The following is a 24,022-nucleotide window of genomic DNA, read 5'->3' as shown; positions in this document are numbered from 1 at the left end:
AGATTGAACCTTCAACATAGCAAATGGCGTCTAGTTCAGTGGAAATTTATAGATCATAAGTTTTATGTTTAAATTCTCACAGCATCATAGTTGTGTGGGTGTGTAAGAAATCTCACTCCTTTATAATTTAAATTATCACTTATATTAGAAAGAAAAAAATAAATAAAAGCTCTTTCATAAACCTTGATGTGCTAAAAATAACACATATTTTTAATTACTTGAAATCGGGTAAATCATGAATTCGAGACAGATGTTTTTATTTTTATTTTTAGAGAAAGTAGTAAATTTGCATTAAAATTGTGAAATGTTACATACTCGAGTGAACAAACGTGGCCTCATTAAAATCTTGCCGAGAAAAACTCAATGGGACAAAACTTAGGACGAAGAAAAAAGAGTGTCACATGTTCCATAAAGGTTACAAACAGAAACTCATGACAACTCCATAATATCATAGTCAGCTTGAAAAAACACATTGAGCCATGAAAGATCCTCTTCAAACCAAATGTCCATCAACACACTACCTAAAGCAAACTTAGCAAGTCTATTAGACACAATGTGTGAAATGTAACCTACACTATAACACAAATAAGTGATGAATAGGCCTTCAACATCTCGTTGTAACATCTCAAGCCACAATGCGTGCAATGTAACCTGCACTATAATGAAATACATTAATAAAAACCTCGTGGACGTAACCCGATTCTCATTTCAATGAAGTTGGGTAAACCACATAAGCCTCGTGGTCTTCTGTGCATGTGTGGTTGTATTGTTTATCTCTTGTTTGTCCTTTTTTTTAAGACATCAAAAATATAGTTTCAAAAAAAAAAATGAACATGTTATAATAACATAGATTAGTAACATCACGGTGGCGATGTTACTTGGTAGGTTATAACTTAGGCTCTACGCGTAAACACAAAATGTGCAAAAATATATTAAATTCAAGCGTGTCGATTTCCGATTGGGTGTTAATTGACTTTTCCTTTCTGAAAATGACTCTTTTTGCAGCCAATAAGCTTGGGCATCATCCTTAAGTCGTCAACAAATAGCATCTATTCAAAGGTGCTGGGGCACCACCAAAGGTCCTACAAAGAAATAATAGACTCAAGTACAGAAGAAAGAAACAGCTTTGTTGATATCTGTATATATCTTCAGGGATATATGTCCTCTTAGGTGTACATGACATGTATGCATTGATCAGACAGACCTGGAGAGAATTTGGACCAGTGCTTAGCTTATCATCCACTAAATTTTATATATCCTTATGAGTGTGACTTAACCAATTCTTATTAATGCCTAAGTTCAGTTACGAGGTTGCTTTCTATGTCTTTCTCCTCCAAACTCCAAGTACCAGATCTGCCCATTCATTAATATTATCTAATTCCCTCCAAATTTATATCTCCACCCTTGTTCTTTATTTTTTTATTTTTCTTATCTTCATTTTGCCAGTCACATGGATTAGGTTTAAATTAAGTTTAAAACTAATGACTGGCAATCCATGTGACAATACAATTGGGGATATTCCTTCACACTCATCTCATACAATGGTTTGATTCTTGCATTTTTCATTTTGTTTAATTAATGAGAAATAGATAATTCAAAATTGAGATATCGTTCAACATTAGAAAAATAAGTAAATTAGATTAAGAGTTAGTTAGTATTCCATTTCTCTGTTAAATCGAAGATTAACACGACTTGTAAAGAACTTTGTAACTCAAGTGGTTAAAAACATTTAACCTTGCACCCAAAGTCTAGTGATATTAAAGAAAACAAGTTTTGCTTTTTTCCCCCTCTTTTTGAGACTTCGGGTCCTCTATGTCTATACGTATTTTTCTCACACAAAGTGATATTGAGAGAAAAAAAAAATCAAACACAATATACATCATGTCTGGAGTTAAATACTCTTAACCATTTAAATTACAATATCCCACATAATATAATCAGCAGCTAAATAAGATTATCTCTTCATAATTTTTAACTATAAATTGGTTTAAGGAGGACCAAAAGCAAGTAGCACACTGTTTTCAGCTGAGGTGGTGTCGCCATGGCATTGCTTTGTGGTTTTATGCAGAAAATTTTTTTTCGGAGACAAAAGAGACACTATAATATAATACGATGATGTGAAGTAAACGACGCAAGAAGTTGTAGTTTTTGGTCATTTTAGTCGGTGGCTCAACTGGCCATTATCAGAGAGATTCCGCCGCGACGAATGACAGCTAAAGACCGCCCACCTTTTTCGAGATCCGAATTTTTCCATTTTCTTATGACTTGTGACTTTTTTTTTTCTTTTCGTCCGTTGGAAACCGATATAGATAAGAGAAAAATTTTGCTTTTCTTAAAAGTCGCTTTTCCTCACCCTTAATTTTATTCCCCACACTCCACGCTATGACAAAATTTAACCTCCAACCCAAGTAACGCTCCTCATCCGAACAGGCTTTTAAACTCGTCCAATATATATATATATATATATTTTTTTTTTTTAAATTTGGGAAAAAGTCCAAAATTGTGACCGTTTTCATGTAACATTTTATTTTCGTGACTATAAATATTGAAAAATAAGGGGAAAAAAACCAAAAAGATAAAATTATGTCCTCATAAATTGTGTGGGCTTTTAATTGGCTGGATACAAAGCCCGTAACAATCATTCGACGCCACGGAACACGTGAAGCCCATGGAAAATCTGGAGGCTATTAATGACGTGTACTGTTTTTAGTGTAAAAAAATTTTAATTTTCGCTTCCCTTAAATCAATTCATCACGCTCACGCGGTATGCGTGGCAGAGCTACCCGTAACCCATGCAAATACTTATCACTAATTTATTCGAATTTTTTTATTTAAAAAAAAAACAGAAAAGGGAGAAAAATATAGAACTAACATGCCAATGTTTTTCGTAGTTCATTGATTCCAAACTTCTCATAAATTATTTTCCGTAAACATTAAATTTTCCTATGTTACTAAAGAAAAGATTTCTCCAACTATGTATGTCTGATTCTTCCTTCATAGATTATATTTTTTAGTGTGTTTATTGTTTGTTATTTACGTGTGCATTTTAAATTAGTTATTTTGTTGGCTAAATGATGGGTGACTTACTTTGCTGGTTAGGTTTTGGCTCAACTTCCTTATGTTCTTTTTCTCTCATTTACACATTTTAATTTATCCAACCAAAGCAACTTTAATAGTATATTTTGTGCTAACATAATGAGCCCGCATTTCACAAAAATAATGTGAAACTTGTACGTTTTTGTGTATTTCGCATAACTTTAGTGAAGATCATATACACTCACAAACTTAAAATTTATTTTTATATAAACAGACTGATTAACCTTTTTTTCGATTGAATGGAGGACTAGTATCCAAACAAAAACAATTAACGAACTGAACTGAGACCATATTTATTATCATGGAGAGAACATAAAATGGCTATTAGGAGGGCTCGTTAGGTAACTGATTAATCTGGATTACATATTTTATCCATTAAATATGAGTCAGAAAAAGTAAAAGCAAAGTCAATGATTTTTTTATATATAATTGTGGTGATATTACAAGATAAAAGTATAAATCTCCGAAAAAGGAAATAAAACCGACGCGCGCGCCCTAACGAGCGTGGGCTTTATGCGCCCAACCTTTCATACAAAGAGATATGTATGACTTACGCGCACACACATACACTGTTCCTGAGTGAAGTTTAGAGAGAGAAAGAGAGATAGTGGTGGGAGAGAGAAAGAAAGAAAGCAAGAAAAGCAAAGAAAGAGAGAGAAGAGTTTCAGAGCTTCAGAGCACCTCCTCCTTCTCTTCTCCTTCCTCACTGTACCTTTCTACATTTTCCTCTGCCTTTTTCCAACTTTTTCTTTTCTTCCAAGGCTAAAAAGGATTAATATTGGTAATTGTTAATTCGAATTATGATGTAATAATTCTGTTTAAGTGCCTCACTGACATTGCTTAATTCATTTGAATCTTAGCTCTTAAGTTCTTTTTTTTTTTCCTGTTAAATTCTACATTTAAACAATTCACTACTTTATCCAAAAAGCTCTCTGCATTTTTCCTCACTGCTGCTTCTTGCTTCATTTACTTCAATTTCCTTCAGCATTTGCTTAATTCTTTTCTCTCTCCACTTTCTCTGTAAGTTCAGGCCATTGTGTTTACACGAATCATTTACCTGTGTATATGTGTGTGTGAAATTATGATGTTGTTTATCTGTGAGTTTTGGCAAGTGGGTTTGCTAACTTTTTTGTGGCCAGTTAGGATCACGAGGGCTGCTTTCTGTTTGGATATTAATATTTTATTTTAATTATGTGATTTTTGTTTTTGGTTTATTTTTCAGATTGGAGGATGATTTGTGAGTGATTGCTTATGAAAAAGGGAATTGAGAAGTAAACTTCAGATTGGGATCAATGGGTAGGAAGAGATCTGTGTTAGAGTACAAGAACTTGAAGATCCATGGACAGGTTTTATTGGGGTTGATATTGATCTGCTTGGCTCAAGTTTCTCTTGGAGCCACTAGTCCTACTGATGGTAAGCCTCTTCCCATTTTCATTTAATGGCCATTCTTCGGCATTAAAATTCTTATGTGGGAAAATGAGTGGGGTGCTCCAGTTCTAAATCTTGGTATTATTGTTATGACTGGATTTCTCAGATAATAAAAACTCATTATTCCGTTGTTTCTGTGTATAACTTTGTGTGTGTCTTTTTTTTTCCTTACTTATTTCAAAGAAAAGAAAATCTTTTGATAATGTGCTTCGGCGGCGGCGTCGTCGTCGTTTTCAGCAATTGCATGCTTTATTCTAGTGTAATTGTGTGTGGAAACATGTTTCCTTGACTAGTTCTAAATTTTTATAGTTAATTGGAGCTACAAACACTTATTATCTGCGCTTACTTCTGGTTTGGTCAGTTGCTGCAATTAACAACTTACATGCTGCACTTGGCACGCCTGTTCTTCCTGGGTGGACCTCAGCTGGAGGAGACCCATGTGGTGAAACATGGCAAGGCGTTCAGTGTAACGATTCTGTAATATTGGGAATGTATGTTAGTCTCTTTCTTCGACTTCTTTTGTCGACAGGTCGTTCTCAACATGTTAATTTTCAGCTGTCTCATGATTATAATGATTTTATAGAGTTCTTAATGGCGCTAATTTGGGAGGACAACTGGGTGAAAACTTAGGAATGTTTGCTTCAATACAGGCAATGTAAGTTGTACTCTCTCTCTGGTGGAACTTTATGTGTGTGTGTGTGTGTGTGTGTAATGTTGTTTTATAATATCTTTTGCTCCAAGTTATATCTTGATTCAGTGTCATTAAAAATCCTTTAGTCTTCATTTTAAGAGATAACAGGCAAATTAGGAAGATATGCATGAAGGGGTGGTTGTGAGTGGATTTAGGTTTGGTTAGTATGTATGTAGGGGCTTTTTGCGCATGCAAAATGGGTTTTACTTTAATCTTTGTGCTTGTAAGTTTTGTTTTTGTTTTATTCTTAAGTTGTTATCTTTGGATGATAGTTTGGGGGCCATGGACATTATACACTAGCTTTTATCCAGAATGCTCATTAGGATGATAGTTTTGCATTTGCCAAGGTGACTTGTTTAGTCTGTGTGTGCTCGAGGGTAGAATGCAAAATGTTGGGGAAAGATCTAGGACTAGCTTTCCTCATATTATGATATCTTGCATTTCTTCATAAACAAGTTTTTTCTTTTTGAAATTTTGATACGTTTGTGGATTATTGACATTGGTGTTTATGTGCAGAGATCTAAGCAACAACCATATTGGGGGAAGCATTCCATCCAATTTACCTGTTAGCTTGCGAAACTTGTATGTTCAACCCTCTTATGAAATTATAATTTTATACTGCATGTATCAAATATTAGCCTGAGACTGCTGATTATTTCCTATCTATTATGCTCACGTATGCAAAACATATGATAGTCTATACCTTTGGCAGTTTTCTTTCAGCTAACCAATTCACTGGAAGCATCCCAGATTCTCTAGCTTCGTTGGCTGAACTCACAGACATGTAAGTCATTTTCTTGCTTTTGGTACAGCAGCTCTCAGTTTTTTATAGGCTTGTTTCTAAGATAAGCTATTTTGCCAATCAGGTCTCTTAACAATAATCTTTTAACTGGAGAAATACCAGATTCCTTTCAGAGCATCACAGGGTTGATCAATTTGTAGGTTCTTATTCTGAACTTTTCAGGCTTATACTTCCCAGTTTTACTTTTGTACGCTTTTCCGGCTTATACACACATTTAACCTTTGCAGAGATTTGTCCAGTAACAATTTGAGCGGGCAACTGCCACCCTCTCTAAAAAGCGTAGTATCTCTGACCACTCTGTGAGTATCTTGTCTAAGTAAGCCTTGTTTATTATGCATCTTTTGTGTCGATGAATAGAGCTAACTCCTCTATTGGCAGACATTTGCAGAACAATCAGCTGTCTGGAACCCTAGACGTTTTGCAGGATCTTTCCCTAAGTGACCTGTAATCATCTAAACAATTCATTTTATTTGTCATATACAGAATTCAGAAGTTTCTAGTTCTATCTTGCCTTCTCATTTTCAACATTTCTTTCCCATTATAAATGATTTTTCTTCCTTACTAAACAGGAATATAGAGAATAACCTTTTCGCTGGACCCATACCTGAAAAGTTGCTGAATATCCCAAATTTCAGGTGAGGCTTATGGAGTACAAAAGTTTGAAGAGATTACTTGCAGTTTCAGGCACATTGTAGACTTATCCTTAAATGAAGCATTAAGTTCTGTTGCAGTATATCATATGCAGAATCTAAGTTGTTGATCTCTGTTATACATTGTTATCAAGGAAAGAGAGCTTGATAATTTGGATACTATAGTTGTTTTTCCACGTAACTAATTCTTATATGCTTAATGCAGAAAAGATGGGAATCCATTCAATTCTTCTATTGCTCCAGTCCCTCCACCCACATCTCTGTCGACTCCACCCCCACCTCCACAGTCTTTTTGGGGACCACCTACTGGAAAACCACCTGGCAGAACACCTGGAAGAACACCTGGAAAACAGGCTGATGGACCATCTTCACAAGATACATCAAATTCTGGAAAATCAAAGAAATTTTTAACTACTAAAAGAGTAGTTGGGATATCAATTGGTGGGGTCTTGCTTCTTGTTATTTTGTTACTAGCAATTTTGTTTTTTATGCCAAGACGTGGCAGAAGAGAAGAGGCGGACAGAATTTCCAAGCGGCATCAAATAGGTGCATATATAGGTGACAGGGAGAACCCTCCCAGGGACAATGGTTCCTTGGTTCAACCAACCAATCTAATACAGAAAGGCAAATTCTCTCACTGTTTTATTCAATCTAATTTAAGTATATTGTTCTTTCTTGGATCGTTCATACGTATGCATCTTATTGTAAGCAACTCACTAAAATTATGGTGAACAGTTCCGAAAGAGGCAGTTGTGAGGCCCAAAGAGGATAATGAAACAGAAACCAGAAGAACATGGGCAATTCCAAAGCCAAATGATGAGCAAGATAGAAATGTCCAAAGGACGGGCACAGTAACAAGGCAAGAGTCTGATTTGAATGCACTTGATATGTATTTGACGCCTCCTCCTCCTCCTCCTCCCCCTCCTCCCCCTCCTCCACCACCACCTGTTGAGAAGGTCATTGTGAAGCCATTTGTGCCAACTGAACTGCCTAAATTGAAGCCTTCCACTAAAAATCCAAACCTTGCAATTTTTGCGAAGTCTTTTACCATTGCTTCCCTTCAGCAATATACAAACAGCTTTTCCCCTGATAATCTTCTAGGAGCAGGCATGCTGGGAAGTGTCTATAGGGCACAGCTTCCTAATGGAAAGGTCTGTTTCTGATTTATGAATTGGTTTTGCTTTATTGCAACTACTTCATGGATGAGTAGTTGACTGAAATTTGTGTTAGGTGCTTGTTATTTTGCACTTTTGTAGTATTGTTGTGCTAGGTCCACTAGCACTGATTGATTGTTTTAAACAGCCTTCTTGTTTATCAATTTATTTATTATCTGCTATTTGTACTTCCAACCATCTGAGTTTTTTTTCTGAACAGTATTATTGATCTAGTATCAAAATAACCACATGGAATGGGTGCATCGAATTCATTATATGTAGATTCAATCCTTCATGTTCATTCTGTGATAAGTTTCTAGCAAATGAATTGATGTGTAGAGAATTTCCATTTTCAATGAAATCTAGTGTCAAGCTTGATAAATAAGCAAATTCAGGGTGATCAAAAGCAAGCTGTCAAACTTGATAAGCAAACTGGGGAGGACTTCATAATATCTATTGGATTTCACCTTTTAAGCAGATAAAAAGAAACAGATATTTTGCTTTATAAAGACATAAAATTAGATGCAGTCTTGTCGACATTTTGCGAAAATATCTTGGTGTGGGAGAAAGAGTTGCACGAAGAGGGTTATTTCAATTTTTTTTTTTCATGTGTCATGTGCTTTTATCTCATGTAATCAAGCAGTTTCTGTTTATATGTACAGAACAGTTCAGAAACTGACATTAATCTTTTGGGATGCTTTTGTAGCTACTTGCAGTCAAGAAATTGGACAAGAGAGCTTCCAGTCAGCAGAAGGATGATGAGTTTCTTGAACTGGTAAACAACATTGACAGAATCCGGCATGCTAATGTTGTTGAGCTCATCGGTTACTGTGCAGAGCATGGTCAAAGGCTTCTTATCTACGAGTACTGCAGTAATGGTTCACTGCATGATGCTCTGCACGTAGATGATGAATTTAAGAAGAAACTGCCATGGAATGCTCGTATTAGAATGGCACTTGGAGCTGCAAGAGCCTTAGAGTGAGTACCAATTGCAATGGCAATTTCTGAACCCACTCATGTAGACCTTTTTTTTTCCCTGATCATATGGTGATAGGAGCTACAGTGAGTCTAACTCTGTCTTTGTTTTGTTTGAGTAGGTATTTACATGAGGTCTGTCAGCCACCTATTGTACACAGGAATTTCAAGTCTGCCAACCTTCTCCTTGATGATGACCTTTCCGTGCGCGTTTCTGACTGTGGCTTGGCTCCATTGATATCATCAGGTTCTGTAAGTCAGGTAAGTCATATTTCTACTCTCTTTTTTGCAGGTATTTTTTTCCTGCAACAGTGTGGGTCATGAGACCAACATTGACAATTTAAGGTTTTTTTTTTTGGAGGACATGTATTGTATTCCTTCAACATGGATTTAAATAGCAAGAGAATTTGGTGCAGTGAATGCTTTCTCCGTTGTGATTATATATAGATATAGTCTAGATATATAAATAGCCTTCAGAATGAGCATTGTTTAGGAAAAAGAAAGAGTAAGAATGTAAATGATTTCTTTGCATTTTAAATGGATGTTATTGTGCATTCTTAAGTGATCCAATATTGCTTTTCTTTCCCAGATGGCTTTGTAGCTTTAGGTCATTCATGTTGGTTGATTTCGCCTTCTGATCTTGAAGCTTGTTTATGTCCAGACCACTCTTCCGTATTACTTCTTTTTCAAAAGGCATGCAGTGTTTCGATTGTCTGCTTAGGCTTTAGGTCATTCCTATTGGTTGATTTGCAGTGTGGAACAATTGAACGAATGATGACTACTTATGGTCATCACCAGTACTACTTATTACTACTACTAAATTGCTTCGTACTTTCAGTTGTCAGGACATCTGCTATCGGCTTATGGCTACGGAGCTCCAGAATTCGAGTCAGGAATTTATACTCATCAGAGTGATGTTTACAGCTTTGGGGTGGTAATGCTGGAATTATTAACAGGCCGGAAGTCCCATGACAGGTGAAAGACTAGCAAATTCAAGTTCTTAATTGCATTCTCGCATTATTCCACCAACCCCTGCTTAATTTATTTTTGGATTTGAAAATTTGAGTTTACAGCACAAGGAATCGAGGGGAGCAATTCCTTGTTAGATGGGCCACTACTCAGCTTCATGACATCGATGCATTATCAAGGATGGTCGATCCTTCTCTAAATGGACAATATCCTACGAAGTCTTTATCACACTTTGCAGATATTATATCTCGATGTGTTCAGGTGAGCAATGCCATTTTTGACATCGTAAGTTATACAGTTAAGTTAGACTTAGTTTTATGAAATTTGTGACATAGTATTCTTCAAAAAGGGCACCATTGGGTTGGTAAACTTAGCTTACCTGGTATCTTTGTTCAGTAAAGATAGAATGCTTCAAATGCTCAAAAACATAAGTTTGATTTGCCATATTAGTGGGACATGAGCCCCACTATATTTTTAGTTGTTATTCACCGCCTCGACTCCAAAGAGAACTTTAATCCTAAAAATGTGAATTGTATTTTACAGTCGGAGCCAGAGTTCAGGCCACTGATGTCTGAAGTCGTGCAAGACCTATTAGACATGATACGGCGAGAGCCTCACGGCAGTGGATCAAGTGAAGATTGACTTCTTTGTGAAATGAAGACCTAATGACCAGATTATCAAGGATGGGGGGTGCGTTGGTTGTGACTACTGCTAGAACCAAGAAGATACATCCCTTGTAAACAGGCTGCAGATGATGGCCCCAAACTTACACCACCAATATCTGCGTCGCAAGCTTCTTTAATGTGACCAGCTGCACAAAGTTCTGGATGTGAACATTCCAACAGTCCGATTTTGGTGTTCAATACTCTGTGGTCATTCTATTGTTTGTCTGTCCTGCAAAGTTGAGCTAACCCAATTGTTTAGCTATTATTATTTGTCAATTGTCACTAAATTCTTGGTAGTGAAACGTTTTCAGCTAGCTCTGTGATGCCTCACGAACTTGGTTTCTACCGATTCAAAATGTAATCTATTCCATTTTATAACACATATACATCATGAGTTTTGTGAAGGATGGGTTAAATTCGATTTTCTCCGCCATTTCAGGTTGTTAGCGCATTTGCCTGTGTAGTTTTACTATTTTAGGAACATCTTCTGACTGCACCATCGGTGAAGTCATCTAACATGGCAATGTGGGTCCTACACACTCATTCATGCCACGACTGATGTTAGCACTTTTCTTAACTATTGAATTCAGCATTTGGATTTCCATGTATGCGAACTTGAGTGTCATTGAATTTGGCATTCAGATTTCCATGTATGAGAACTTGAGTATTGTCCTGATCAACAGGCTTAACCTAACTTATATATATGAATGCAAAAGATAATATGACCGTAATTGTGGTTTAATCCAATCCAACTAATGCACAATTAGCTCCTTGAAGATTGGGAGCTCCTTGACTATCATGGTCAATTACTGTCTCGGGGATTAGAAGTTAATTATAACTAGCGGTTAATTGAAGTCACTTTTGATTGGTGTTAAAACTAATTTGTTACCTCAGTGAATTGTGGTTTTACTTAATGACCGCTATTCACGCTCCCTCAATGCACTCCCACAGTGCAAGGCCACTACAAGGGTTGAGCGCGAATATCTCCTCCTTTTCCTTCTATAGATATTTGCTTCTCAAATATTTATTTATTTTCGACAATACATTATAAATAATAAACATAATGAGCGTGACAGTCTTATAATGTATATAAATTATAAATATCACTAAATAAATAAATAAACCGATTAAAAAAACAAAAAAGTATTTGTCTCCAAATCTTACTGAAAAATAAATAAATAATATTAAAATATAGTTTTGCCCCATTTTTTAATGTCTAAAATATTCTCTTAACGGCCCCACGCCACGCACAGTAATAAGTTAGACTTATAGGCCTTCCCCGCCAAACACCCTTTATAATCTCGTCTCTGATTTTCTGGTTCAATTTTCCCAGGAAACAAACAGCTCCACTAAAACGAAGGCCGTACGCTCCAAGAGCCTCTCTTCTTCTCTCGTTTCCTTAAAACCAATAACCACAAAAAAAACAAAACAAAACAAAACAAAAAACAAAAACAACGTCTCTCTCATTTTTTCATGTTCGACGATCCTTATCACCGAAAACTCTTAACTCTCACATTCCCGATTTAGAGCCCATTGTCATTTCACAGTCACCAGAGCTTGGATCGCTCCCATGAATCGTTACGATTCTAACCCTTTCGCAGATGACGAGGTCAATCCATTTGCGGTAAGTTCCGATACAGACCTGCATTTACGTATACGTGTTTTTGTATCTATAGACCGAAGTCTCTATCTTCAATCGCGATTTCTGTATGTGTCTGTGTATTTACATATACATGATCCTTTGGGATTTGGAATTGATGATATGTTGAAATCCTGGCTTATAGTGCGAAATCTTCAATGTGTTTTCATTTCACTGGTTTGGGTCTCTGTTTGGTATTTGATTCCACGGTGAATTAAACCCACAATGTAGGTTTTGTAGCTATGTTCATCTTTAGTTTCTTTGTTTCTGTTATTCAATGGTCAGTTTAGTTGGTTAGAAAACAGAGAAAAGGGAAACAACTAGAAGGTTTGTATCTTAGGCGTTTTTTTTTTTTGGGTTATGTAGAACTCAAGCATCTGAATGGGTTCATGTGCATAGTTTGGTTGATTGTGCTTGCCTGATGTGCTGACTCTGTAAAGATGATTTCTGCAAAGATGAATTTTTTTTTTTCTTTTCCCTTTTTGTAATCTTCATCTTATTGCGTTTTGCTAAATTTCTAGAATCCTGGAAGTGTCCCCCCTGCAAACTCGAGGCTTTCACCTCTTCCTCCTGAACCCTATGATCGCAATGCAACAATTGATATTCCTCTTGATAATTCAAAGGTTGTTCAGCATATGCAAGATGTTGAATCATATTTTAAAGTTTTCTATCTGTTATTTATGATAAATGATTTATTTATTTATTTATTTATTTTTGTCAACGAGCAATGATTTCTTGCTCCTTATTATTTTTATTATTGTAGAGTTTAAAAGCAAAGGAGAAGGAACTCCACGCAAAAGAGGCTGAATTGAAAAAGAAGGAACAGGTAATTGCCCATTATAACTCATATGATGCTTGCAAAGGGCTTATAAAATATAATTGATATACTTGTAAACGGAGTCCCAGACCGTTAATTTTATAGTAATTATCAATTTATTGTGGGTATGTCGATATTTAGGTTCATTTGAGGCACCTCTTCTGTACCAAGGCATGTTAGAAATTGTAGCCATGACAACAAGAATAATCCACTTCAGATGCAAGTTTATATTTTGACGTGCAACATTGATTTTAGTTGAGAAATGTATGCTTTTAGAAAAATTAGTTTTGTGTTTAGTAAGTGCAATTCATAATGCCATCATCTTTTTTCAGGAACTAAAGCGGCGGGAAGACGCCATAGCACGAGGTTTATCCATTTTCTGATATGTGCTTGAGAGAGACTATGACACCAAAGTCCAATTTGTAATTTCCCCACTTTTTTTTTTTTTTTGGCAGCTGGAGTTGTTATAGAGGAGAAAAACTGGCCTCCATTTTTCCCCATCATCCATCAAGACATTGCAAACGAAATACCAATCCATCTACAGAGGATCCAGTATGTTGCGTTCACAACATATCTGGGTATGTTAATTTTTATTTACTTTCTTTTGTGATAGTCGGCATAGGTGTTTCAATGGCCAGATGATATTTGATTGTAGATTTTTTGTTTCTCGCTCTTTTCCTTGTATTTACTTTAGTACTTTGAGTTAAAAATTGTTTGTACAAAAAGATCTTCTAATTAATTCAATCAAATTTTTCTGTGGTTGCTTAAGTTGACTAAGCTTATGGCATTTTTCAGGTTTGATTGTGTGTCTTCTGTGGAATATTCTGGCAGTTACCGTAGCCTGGTTCAAAGGAGAAGGTTTGATCTGTGACTTCGTGTAGACCCATTAACCATTATAAATACACTCTTTCATAATTTAGTCTGAACTTTTATCTTCTTGCAGGTCCAATAATTTGGCTTCTGGCTGTAATCTACTTCATAGCAAGTGTTCCGCTATCCTATTTCCTCTGGTATCGCCCGCTTTATCGTGCTATGAGGTACTTATGATTCTATGGATATGACCTTATTGTCATCACTATGCAAAAACTGTATATGAGGCTTCAGGCCTATGCAAATGATCACTTTGATGACTCTGCACTTACAACATTTGTCCAACATATCTTTTATCTTGTACTTCTTGTTTAGGATTCATACTTGTAATTGTGTGCCGTCTATTACAGGACTGATAGTGCTCTGAGTTTTGCTGGGTTTTTCTTGTCTTATCTGGTACATATATTTTTGTTCTTATTAAAGTTATATTTTCTGCATTCAAGATGATGTGAAAATTGGCTCACTTCTATGCCCTGATTCTCTATTTGCAGCTCCACATTGCGTTTTGCGTCTATGCTGCAATTGCTCCTCCAATTGTCTTCAAAGGGAAATCTATCACGTTAGTTTTCTTAACTGTGCAGTCTACGGGGTTTACCAATGACTACTGTTACATTAGTTCTTTCGTTTATGAAGGGGGAATAAGTACAAATGAGTATCCAACATGATAACGTCCTGCAGATCTTGTCATCTAAAATTTTCTCCCAATAGACAACCTTGCCTTCTTCTAGTAGTACATCTTCTTCTATTAATCACAAATACATACTAATCATATTTCCTCCTGAAACTGAATTTTCTTTGGTGTGATCTTGTGTACAGAGGTATTTTGCCTGCAATAGAACTGCTGGGTTACAATGCTGCGGTTGGGGTAAGTTTCGAGCTTTCATTATTCTATGTTGGCTTGGATATTCTCCTTCAATAATTGCAACAGAGACAAGTCTGTTTTTCAGCTAGGCAACAATCTAGTGGTGTTAGTGATGAGAATTTCAATTTGATGGAAAGAACTAGAACTGTTAGATTGCTATGACAGTGGTTTGATCTTGAAGTTTTATTTTGAGTTGATGACCCCGTGAAGACTTTGTTTCCTCATTTCAGATACTTTACTTCATTGGATTTGGGCTGTTCGTCTGTGAAACAGTTCTCAGCATCTGGGTTATTCAGGTTAGATGATGAATGGACTTGCATTTTTCTCCTGGCTTTACTCTGTCGTTTTTCTTCCCCTCTTTGGAGAAACTTACTCTTCTTGCATCGTATCGTATTCGCAGCAAGTATACACGTATTTCAGAGGCAGTGGAAAGGTTGAAGAGGTGAAGCGTGAGGCAGCAAGAAGTACCATGATGGCAGCAATGTGAAATGACCAAACCCAAAGGATTTTGGATAGCAACTTGTTAGGATCACGGTTTCTCTTATATTCTTTTTGTTTAATGGTTTCTTCACAAACCAAAGGATTTCGTATAGTAGTGAATGTTGTTAGGTTGTGCAGTCAGATGGATGGTGCCTCTTTTGAGTCCAACCTTGAAATATCGTTTTCCCCGTATTTGATTCTAGAGAAACTCTTTATGTTTGGTACTTTTGGTCCTTGAATAGTTGAAATTTTAGTCACAGAGGCCATGATAAATCAAGCTAGAGAGGCTTCTTTTGATTGTCTCGTACAATTTTGAATTTTTTATGACTTTCTCGCTTCATATTTTTAAGCAAGCATGAATAAATCTTTTGTAGGATTCTCTTATGCGGTAGTTCTTTCACAAAAATTAAGTATTGCATGTGTCTCAATTGCGAGACCCACCTTTTATAAGAGAGTACGATACCTCTACACGAGAATCTCTCGTACTCGACCTAATTTCTTATAATACAATGAAAGAAAAAATGCCATAACAATTTTCCTCTCCAATATTTTTTCAGTGCCAACCATATAAAAATCATGGCCGCCATCTTGCAAAGGCTATGAAGATGGTCACAATAACAACAAAAAAAATTTAATTTCTGGGGATAAACAGAATATTTTGTCTAATATTATTTTAATAATAAACTTATTTTTTGTGGTAAAGATTAATTATTTTTTAATTAATTGATAGGTATAAAGAAAAGAAGAAAGTGCAGAGACTGAAACAGAAACTTTAAACATCAGACAGAAAATAAATCAATAAAAAACCAAGATTTCGAAAATTTCTTTTGTCGGTTTTAGCCCTGAGGCTCAGCTTTTTCCTACATGAAAGAGGACCAACTTCCAAGGGCTGCAGCAGGAATGAGAAACTAAAGTCCTCCATTAAACCTAATTCTTTAGGAGCTGAAAAACCCTGAGCCCCAAGTACCAAGTTTCAAAATTCAAAGCACAAAGCCATGATGCTTCACAGCCAGAGTTGCAGTTCCATGGAATTAGGGCAAGAAAGTTTCCAGAGCTCAATGCACAACCGCACCTTCTCACCATGTAAGCTTCGAAATTCCCAATGTCCTTTCAGAACTAGGGCCTTTCTAGAATTTAACTTTACTCACCACAATCACGGCTTAGCAAGAAGGCAACTGTACCCTGTTCCTTATGCCTTGTCCACTCCTCAAAATATTGACCATTTTGTGACTTCACGAGCTCAGAAGCAGAATTCGAGAGGTCCTAGGGCTTTTGTAGGGTTTAAGCTTCAGTGTGATTCGAAAACATTGGTTTTGCCCACAAAAGGTTCTTCAATTAATGGTAAGAAGAAGGCGTATGGAGGAGTATTGCCTTCGATTTTGCGGTCTTTACAGTCCGAAAACGATGTTGAAAAGACCCTTAATTCGTGTGGCGAAAATTTGAATCCAAAAGAACAGACTGTGATTCTCAAAGAACAGAAAAGGTGGGAAAGAGTTGTGCGTGTTTTCGAGTGGTTCAAGTCACAAAAGGAGTATGTACCCAATGTAATACACTATAATGTGGTGCTTCGAAAGCTGGGTAGGGCTCAGAAATGGGATGAATTAAGGCTTTGTTGGATTGAAATGGCGAAAAGAGGTGTCCTACCAACGAACAATACATATGCAATGCTCGTTGATGTGTATGGGAAAGCAGGCCTTGTGAAAGAAGCGCTTTTGTGGATCAAGCACATGAAACTAAGGGGAATTTTCCCGGATGATGTTACAATGAATACGGTTGTTAAGGCCTTGAAGGATGCAGGGGAGTTTGATAGGGCAGATAAGTTTTATAAGGATTGGTGCGATGGCAAGATTGAGCTCGATGAACTTGATTTAGATTCTATGGGTGATTCTGTGAATGATTCTGGCTTAGAGCCTATTAGTTTTAAGCATTTCTTGTCCACTGAGCTTTTCAAGACAGGTGGGAGAATTCCCACTTCAAAGATTAAGGCCTCATCAGATACAGAGAACTCTATCCGAAAACCAAGGCAAACATCGACATATAATGCTTTGATTGATTTGTATGGGAAGGCTGGACGTCTTGATGATGCAGCTAATGTGTTTGGAGAAATGATGAAATCTGGTGTGGCAATGGATGCTATTACTTTCAATACTATGATCTTTACTTGTGGAAGTCATGGGCATTTGTCAGAAGCGGAAGCTTTGCTTAGTAAGATGGAAGAAAGGGGAATATCTCCTGATACAAGAACTTATAACATTTTTCTGTCTCTGTATGCTGATGCAGGGAATATTGATGCTGCTCTGAACTGTTATAGGAAAATCAGAGAGGTGGGTCTTTCCCCAGATATTGTATCTCACAGGACAGTTCTTCATGTATTATGTGAGAGAAACATGGTCCAAGATGTAGAAACTGTGATTCGGAGTATGGAGAAATCTGGTGTGCGAATTGATGAGCATTCTGTTCCTGGTGTCATCAAGATGTATGTTAATGAGGGACAGCTTGATCAGGCGAAGTTTTTTTATGAGAAATGTCAATTAAATGGTGGGCTTTCATCAAAGACATGTGCAGCAATTATAGATGCATATGCTGAAAAGGGATTTTGGACTGAAGCTGAGGCCATATTCTATAGGAAGAAAGACTCGGTGAGACAGAAGAAGGATGTTGTGGAATATAATGTTATGATCAAAGCTTATGGTAAGGCAAAGCTTTATGATAAAGCTTTTTCTCTCTTCAAGGGCATGAGAAATCATGGGACCTGGCCTGATAAATGCACATATAATTCTCTCATTCAAATGTTCTCAGGAGGTGATTTGGTGGACCAGGCAAGGGATGTTTTAACAGAAATGCGTGAAATGGGTTTTAAGCCACACTCTCTAGCCTTCTCTGCTCTTATTGCATGCTATGCTCGCCTTGGCCAGCTTTCTGATGCAGTTGATGTGTACCAAGACTTGGTAAACTCAGGAGTACAACCAAATGAATTTGTGTATGGTTCTTTAATCAATGGATTTGTAGAATCTGGCAAAGTTGAAGAAGCACTTAAGTATTTTCGCCACATGGAAGAATCTGGGATTTCTGCAAACCAGGTAGTTCTTACATCCCTGATAAAGGCTTATGGTAAGGTGGACTGCCTTGATGGAGCAAAAGTACTCTACGAGAGGCTGAAAGATCTAGAGGGTCCCCGAGATATTGTTGCATCTAACAGTATGATCAATCTCTATGCAGATCTTGGAATGGTATCTGAAGCCAAATTGATTTTTGAAAAATTGAGAGCAAAGGGTTGGGCAGATGAGATAACATATGCCATCATGATTTATCTTTACAAGAATGTGGGCATGCTTGATGAAGCCATTGATGTAGCAGAGGAAATGAAACTTTCAGGTCTAATAAGGGACTGTGGTTCATTTAACAAGGTAATGTCATGTTATGCCATTAACGGGCAGCTACGTGAATGTGGAGAATTGTTGCATGAGATGGTAACTCGGAAACTCTTGCCTGATAGTGGAACTTTTAAAGTATTATTCACTATATTGAAGAAAGGTATTCCAATTGAAGCAGTAACGCAGCTTGAATCATCTTACAATGAAGGGAAACCTTACTCTAGGCAAGCTATCATCACCTATGTTTTCTCTCTGGTTGGTATGCATGCTATGGCGCTCGAGTCGTGTGAAAAATTCACAAAAGCTGATGTAAAACTTGATTCTTTTCTCTACAATGTTGCTATATATGCTTATGGGGCAGCTGGGGAAATTGACAGGGCTCTGAACATGTTCATGAAAATGCAAGATGAAGACCTGGAACCAGACCTCGTAACGTATATTAACCTAGTGGGTTGTTACGGTAAAGCTGGTATGGTTGAAGGTGTGAAGCGGATATACAGCCAGATGAAATATGAAGAAATAGAGCCAAATGAATCCTTGTTCAGAGCTGTAAGAGATGCCTATACAGATGCCAATAGGCATGACCTTGCCAAATTGGTTAGCCAAGAGATGAAATATGTGTTCGACTCAGAACACCAAATGGATTCCGAAGCTAAAGCTGAGCCTGATGAAACTACTTCAGATCTTGAGGATTTGTAATTATTTGAAGTGAAAAACTCCCAATGGCGTTACACTGTACAGAAGCATTTGTGCATGCATCTCATACTGTGTATGTATGGTAGGGAAACAGCTGAATAATTTGAAGATTGTATAAAAAGTACTGGGTTTGACGAAACATGTATTGTATTTCCCATTTGTTAAATTAAATCTTAATAATATGCCAACACTGAATGCAATTTTTGCTACTTGATTTAAGCTTTATGTGCTTGTTCATTTTTCATGCAGGCTGATATGCCAAAATTTGCAAGTGATCGGTATCTTATTTGAACATTGCTACAGTAAAAGATAACTGATTATTTTGACAAGTCTGGGCCAAAATCTACTCTCACTCACCAATTAACCATACAAAATGAGATTAAACCAAAATTCTCATGATATAAAAAATGTAAAACTCCCGTTGTATATTGAAGTGAGAAAAGCTAAGAAGAATGCATCAATGCACCAACCATTTCTTGAATTGCATAATGTGAGTATCTTATCAAGGATGGGTTGACGGTGGATTGTTGGTTCACTCCTATTTCTTCTCACTTTCAGACAATATCCATAACAACAGGAAAATTTATTCTTCTAGGAATTTCCACATTACCCACAGGAAGAAAAGAACCCAATTTACTGTTGGATTCAATCCAGCTCTTACCCGGCGTCTTCTTAACCCCTCTATCTTTCATTATCCTCCCAATCTCCAAGGCATCATCCCATCGGCCTACTGATCTATACACATTAGCTAGAAGAACATAACTCAAATGGTAGTCAGGTTGTAGTTCAATCATTTTCTTGGCTATGCGCTCCGCAGTAGTGGAGTTCGAACAGCTTGTGCTAGCACCTAGAAGAACTCCCCAAAGAGAAGAATCATTCCTACAATCTGCATTCTCTATTAAATTCTCAGCTTCTTCAAGTAGCCCAGCACGGCCTAGAAGATCAACCGTGCAACAATAATGTTCAATCCCAGGTTTAATCCCGTACTCCTTTGTCATCAAGATAAAATAGTTTCGCCCTTGATCAACCAAACCTGCATGACTACAAGCAAAAAGAACCCCAATAAAGCTGATATAGTCGGGCTTAACCCCCTCCTTAATCATCCTATCAAATATTCTAAGAGCTTCTGCACCTCCACCATTCTGAGCAAACCCACAAATCATTGAGTTCCATGTTATCAAATTCCTAACTGGCATCTGCGTGAAAACTCTACGGGCAAAATCTATGCAACCACATTTTGCATAAAGATGAACTAAAGCTGATTCTACAATAACATCTCTCCAACCACACCTTCTCACATACTGGCAGTGCACTTCTTTCCCTTGTTGTACAGCCGCCAAACCTGCACATGCACGAAGAACAGTTCCAAAACTGTATAGGTCAGCCTCTTCCATTTCCCTGAAATGATTAATGACAGATTCAAAGTCTCCAGTTTGACAATACACTCCTAGCAACGCAGACCAAGAAACTGAGTTCTTCTTGGGAATCCTATCAAAGACACGTCGAGCACACTCTACTGACCCGCATTTTCCATACATGTCAACCAAGCTACTCTCAACAACCACATTTCCACAAAGTCCATATGTAATTACCTTAGCATGCATTTCTCTACCTTGCCTCAGCCTCCCCAAGTTGCCACAAGCAGCCAATACTGTCCCAAACGTAAAACCATCGGGAGACAACCCATGATATCTATGCATCAAATAAAAGAAACCCAATGCTTCCTCAAACAAATCGCTCCTTGTGAGCGCAGAAATAATCGACGTCCAGCATATAGCACCTGGTTCGGTCAATTCATCGAACAGCAGGCGCGCATCTTCCGATCTATAATTCCTCCCATACATATTAATCAAAGCACTAATTATAACATGATTTGAAACAAACCCACGTCTCACCACCACTCCATGAAAGCACAGGCCCAGCCTCAAGTCCCCAATCTCCGAACAAGCTTTAACCACGGCAGACAAAGTGAACGCGTTTGGCTCAATCCCAAACTTCAACATATCATAAAACACTTCAATTGAATTTCCAGGCTTTCCAGCCCGAACGTACCCAGTTATCATCGAAGTCCATGATATCACATCCTTAACAAAAAGACCATCAAACACTCTCCGAGTCTCGGACATATTGGGAACCAACTTGAAATACAGAGAAAGCAAGCTGTTCCCAACGAATCTGTCGGTTTCGAGGCCAGACTTAACGACATGCGCATGGATTTGGAGGCCATGGTTGAATGAAACAGCTTTGGTACAAGTTTGTAAGAGCGAAGCGTATAGGATTGGTTTAAGGGTGATTTCGCCGGAATCAATGGAGTTCAGGACCCGAATCGCATCGGAGAGTAAGCCCAGCTTGCAGAGTCGGAGGATTTGGGATTGTTTGGGTGATGGGATTTTGGTGCTCTGTAGATTTAAGGATGTGAGAGAGCTGCAATGGCGTTTGAGGACGAGCTTCATGAAAATGGGGACGACGGGCCAAAACTGATTTTTGAAAAATATATAGCCGTTTGAGAACTTGTTAGGTAGAGTACCCGCCTCTCTTTTTTGTTTGAGTCATAAGGAAGTTTTACATAATTAATTTAAATTAAAAATGATTTCTTACAAACTATAGAGAGGGAATCGAATTTTGATGTAAAAAATCGGGTTCATTGTCTTTGTCAACTAACCTAACTTATATTTTTTTTTTCTTAAAAAAAATTTGCGAACTACTTGATTAACTAATAAATTTATGGGAATTTATTCATAGCATTTCCTTCATCTTGGATAACCTAATTTACATTCCTTCTCTGTTAAGAAATATATGTGCTTGTATGGTGTCACATTATGAAAATGAGAGGAAAGGAAAATGTATGGCTGAGATCCTCCAAAAAGAATTAGAGCTTTAACAGTTCTATTTATAATCTTCTTTTTTTTCCTTTAAGGAAGATAATTCTACTCAGAGCAAACGCCTGTTAGGACAAGAGGGGTCTAACAATCCCTTAGAATACCTGAAATTTGGCTATGAACGACCCCTTGGACAGCTGCGGAGCGACCTCTTGTGTGCACACAGGTGCTCAAAGAAAATCCCAGCATGTCTGTGTCTTGTGTTGGTCTGCCATGGATCAATAGACCACTTGTTTTTCAATTGTTCACTGATGCAAAAGCCAAACCAACCGCAAGGAACAATTAATATTTTTTTCCTTTTTAATTTTGTGTTGCTCTTGTTTATTTATTCTTGTGAAACAATGGAAGAAGGAAAGCCTCTTCGTTTAGTAAGTAGCCGGGGAGTGGCGGGGGAGGCTGGGAAGAAAGATACAAAGAGAGAAATAAAGAATACCAAAAAAAAAAAAAAAAAAAAAAAAGAGGGGAAAATATTAAATAAAAGGAAAGAAAGAGAGTATAGGAAAAAAAAAAAAAAAAAAAAAAAGAAGGATGGATATATCTTCTCTACTCACTCTCTTTCCTCCTTTTTTTTTTTTTTTTTCTAATTAAGTGGGTTGAACTGGTATAAGTTTTACAAACACGAGTAAAGACCCGTAAGTTATAGTTTTATTGATGAATTTAATGCTTTTAAATACTCGTAAGGTATTACTTTTGTAGTTTTATTAATTTTGCTGTTAGCATGTTTGATTAAAATAATAAGTTATCTTTTATTATGTCATATCACAATTGGAACCTCAAGAAAATGGAAAATTTGAAAGAGATAAAATAGATAAGAAAAAGGGAAAACTCTTTTTTTTTTTTTTTTGTTGGGAATATTTATATTATGACCCCTTGGATTACGGATCTTGGATCCACCACTGATTCTACTTATAATCTTTTAATTATATATTATGATGGTATAAGTTGGCAGGTCCTTGAATTTAAGAATGGACATATTTCATGAATATGGTAATCCCAATACCAATTTGTAGCCGCTAACCATTAAGGAAACGATTGTGATTTGTAGTTTAAAAAATCATATAAGAAATTTTTTTTAATTGGAAAAAAGAAACCTTACAATCGGAAACTACGAGAAAACGCAGGCTCAACTAAATCAAAATAAAACAGAGCAGAGGAGCTTAAAGGAAGCCCCCTCTCTCATGGGTGGGAATGGTTCAAACTATGGCCTAAATTAGCTAAAGCATCAGCAGTGAAGTTTGCTTCTCGAAAAACATGTTGGAAAGAAATCTCTTCACAGTAGGAACTTAGCAGCCTTATGTTTTGAACCAAGAAATGAATACTCCAAGGAACCGAAATGGAAACTAAAAAGTTCAATAAATTTTTGTATGTGCTGGTGTACCAACACATGAACAAGTAAAAATATTTTATTTTTATTGGAGAATACACATACGAAAATGACTCCTTTGATTGATGCTCTTGGTGTTTTTATAGAATTGATCTTTCAACCAAAGTTTTAAATGTGATTTGATGACACCTTAAATGGGCATATTTTTCATGTGGTGACGTTTTATATTGGTCGAGTCAATTTGAGCTAATGGTTTTAGGGTAAATTTACAAGTTTGGATGAGACAAACAACGAAATATTAATTGTAGTATGCACATATGGTGGAAAAGTCAAAATCTTTTTCCAATTTTCCCAGCAAACAAACAAAAGTTAACATCTTTTTTTCTTAACCGAATTTTTTTTTTTTCCAAGTTGGAAGAAAGATGACCGTTGATTTTCAATGCTTTGACTGTGAGTCGGCCAAAGCCCACTCCACCACCAAATCACCACCAAGGACCTACCAACTGCCACCCACATTCACTCCCAACAGAATGAGCTGAACCCTATTAATCACCAGATCACTGTCAGCCCTTCATCTACACCCACACCACACGTACGGCCAAGATCGCATGTCCATCATCCTCAGCCAGTTGGCGAAAATATATAGGCCTG

The 24,022-nt window shown here is 37.0% G+C and overlaps 4 protein-coding genes across 7 annotated transcripts; 3 read left to right on the top strand and 1 right to left on the bottom strand.

Annotated features, from left to right (window-relative positions):
• LOC18781903 (protein STRUBBELIG-RECEPTOR FAMILY 3) lies at positions 3,682 to 10,876 on the top strand. Of its 3 annotated transcripts, none has more exons than XM_020560231.1 (17): positions 3,682 to 3,804; positions 4,319 to 4,509; positions 4,886 to 5,015; positions 5,108 to 5,179; positions 5,732 to 5,797; positions 5,928 to 5,999; positions 6,082 to 6,153; positions 6,245 to 6,316; positions 6,396 to 6,461; positions 6,587 to 6,652; positions 6,873 to 7,291; positions 7,403 to 7,818; positions 8,528 to 8,799; positions 8,919 to 9,057; positions 9,635 to 9,771; positions 9,870 to 10,026; positions 10,309 to 10,876. In XM_020560231.1, the coding sequence occupies exons 2-17, from the start codon at positions 4,389 to 4,391 to the stop codon at positions 10,405 to 10,407; spliced, it is 2,376 nt and encodes a 791-aa protein (XP_020415820.1). In that variant the 5' UTR covers positions 3,682 to 3,804; positions 4,319 to 4,388; the 3' UTR covers positions 10,408 to 10,876. The 3 variants fall into 3 exon arrangements, with proteins under 3 accessions (XP_020415820.1, XP_007217036.1, XP_020415819.1); XM_007216974.2 differs by having other exon boundaries at positions 3,682 to 3,877; XM_020560230.1 differs by lacking the exon at positions 3,682 to 3,804 and adding an exon at positions 3,916 to 4,116.
• Positions 11,549 to 15,355, top strand: LOC18783716 (secretory carrier-associated membrane protein 1). Of its 2 annotated transcripts, XM_007216014.2 has the most exons (12): positions 11,549 to 12,054; positions 12,591 to 12,692; positions 12,833 to 12,895; positions 13,219 to 13,252; positions 13,342 to 13,464; positions 13,682 to 13,744; positions 13,830 to 13,923; positions 14,107 to 14,152; positions 14,248 to 14,315; positions 14,573 to 14,621; positions 14,849 to 14,914; positions 15,019 to 15,355. In XM_007216014.2, exons 1-12 carry the CDS (start codon positions 12,001 to 12,003, stop codon positions 15,103 to 15,105), a joined length of 849 nt encoding a protein of 282 aa, XP_007216076.2. In that variant the 5' UTR covers positions 11,549 to 12,000; the 3' UTR covers positions 15,106 to 15,355. The 2 variants fall into 2 exon arrangements, with proteins under 2 accessions (XP_007216076.2, XP_020415384.1); XM_020559795.1 differs by lacking the exon at positions 12,591 to 12,692.
• On the top strand, positions 15,933 to 19,368 carry LOC18782783 (pentatricopeptide repeat-containing protein At1g73710). The gene has a single exon (XM_020559793.1). The coding sequence runs from the start codon at positions 16,094 to 16,096 to the stop codon at positions 19,169 to 19,171; it is 3,078 nt and encodes a 1,025-aa protein (XP_020415382.1). The 5' UTR covers positions 15,933 to 16,093; the 3' UTR covers positions 19,172 to 19,368.
• Positions 19,559 to 21,686, bottom strand: LOC18783434 (pentatricopeptide repeat-containing protein At1g03540). Its single transcript, XM_007216074.2, has one exon. The coding sequence runs from the start codon at positions 21,619 to 21,621 to the stop codon at positions 19,723 to 19,725; it is 1,899 nt and encodes a 632-aa protein (XP_007216136.2). The 5' UTR covers positions 21,622 to 21,686; the 3' UTR covers positions 19,559 to 19,722.

This window comes from Prunus persica, chromosome G3, assembly GCF_000346465.2.
Source record: "Prunus persica cultivar Lovell chromosome G3, Prunus_persica_NCBIv2, whole genome shotgun sequence".
In the NCBI taxonomy this organism is placed as follows: Eukaryota; Viridiplantae; Streptophyta; class Magnoliopsida; order Rosales; family Rosaceae; genus Prunus; species Prunus persica.
Note: the sequence above shows the minus strand (reverse complement) of the source record. Positions and strands in the feature narration are given on the sequence as shown.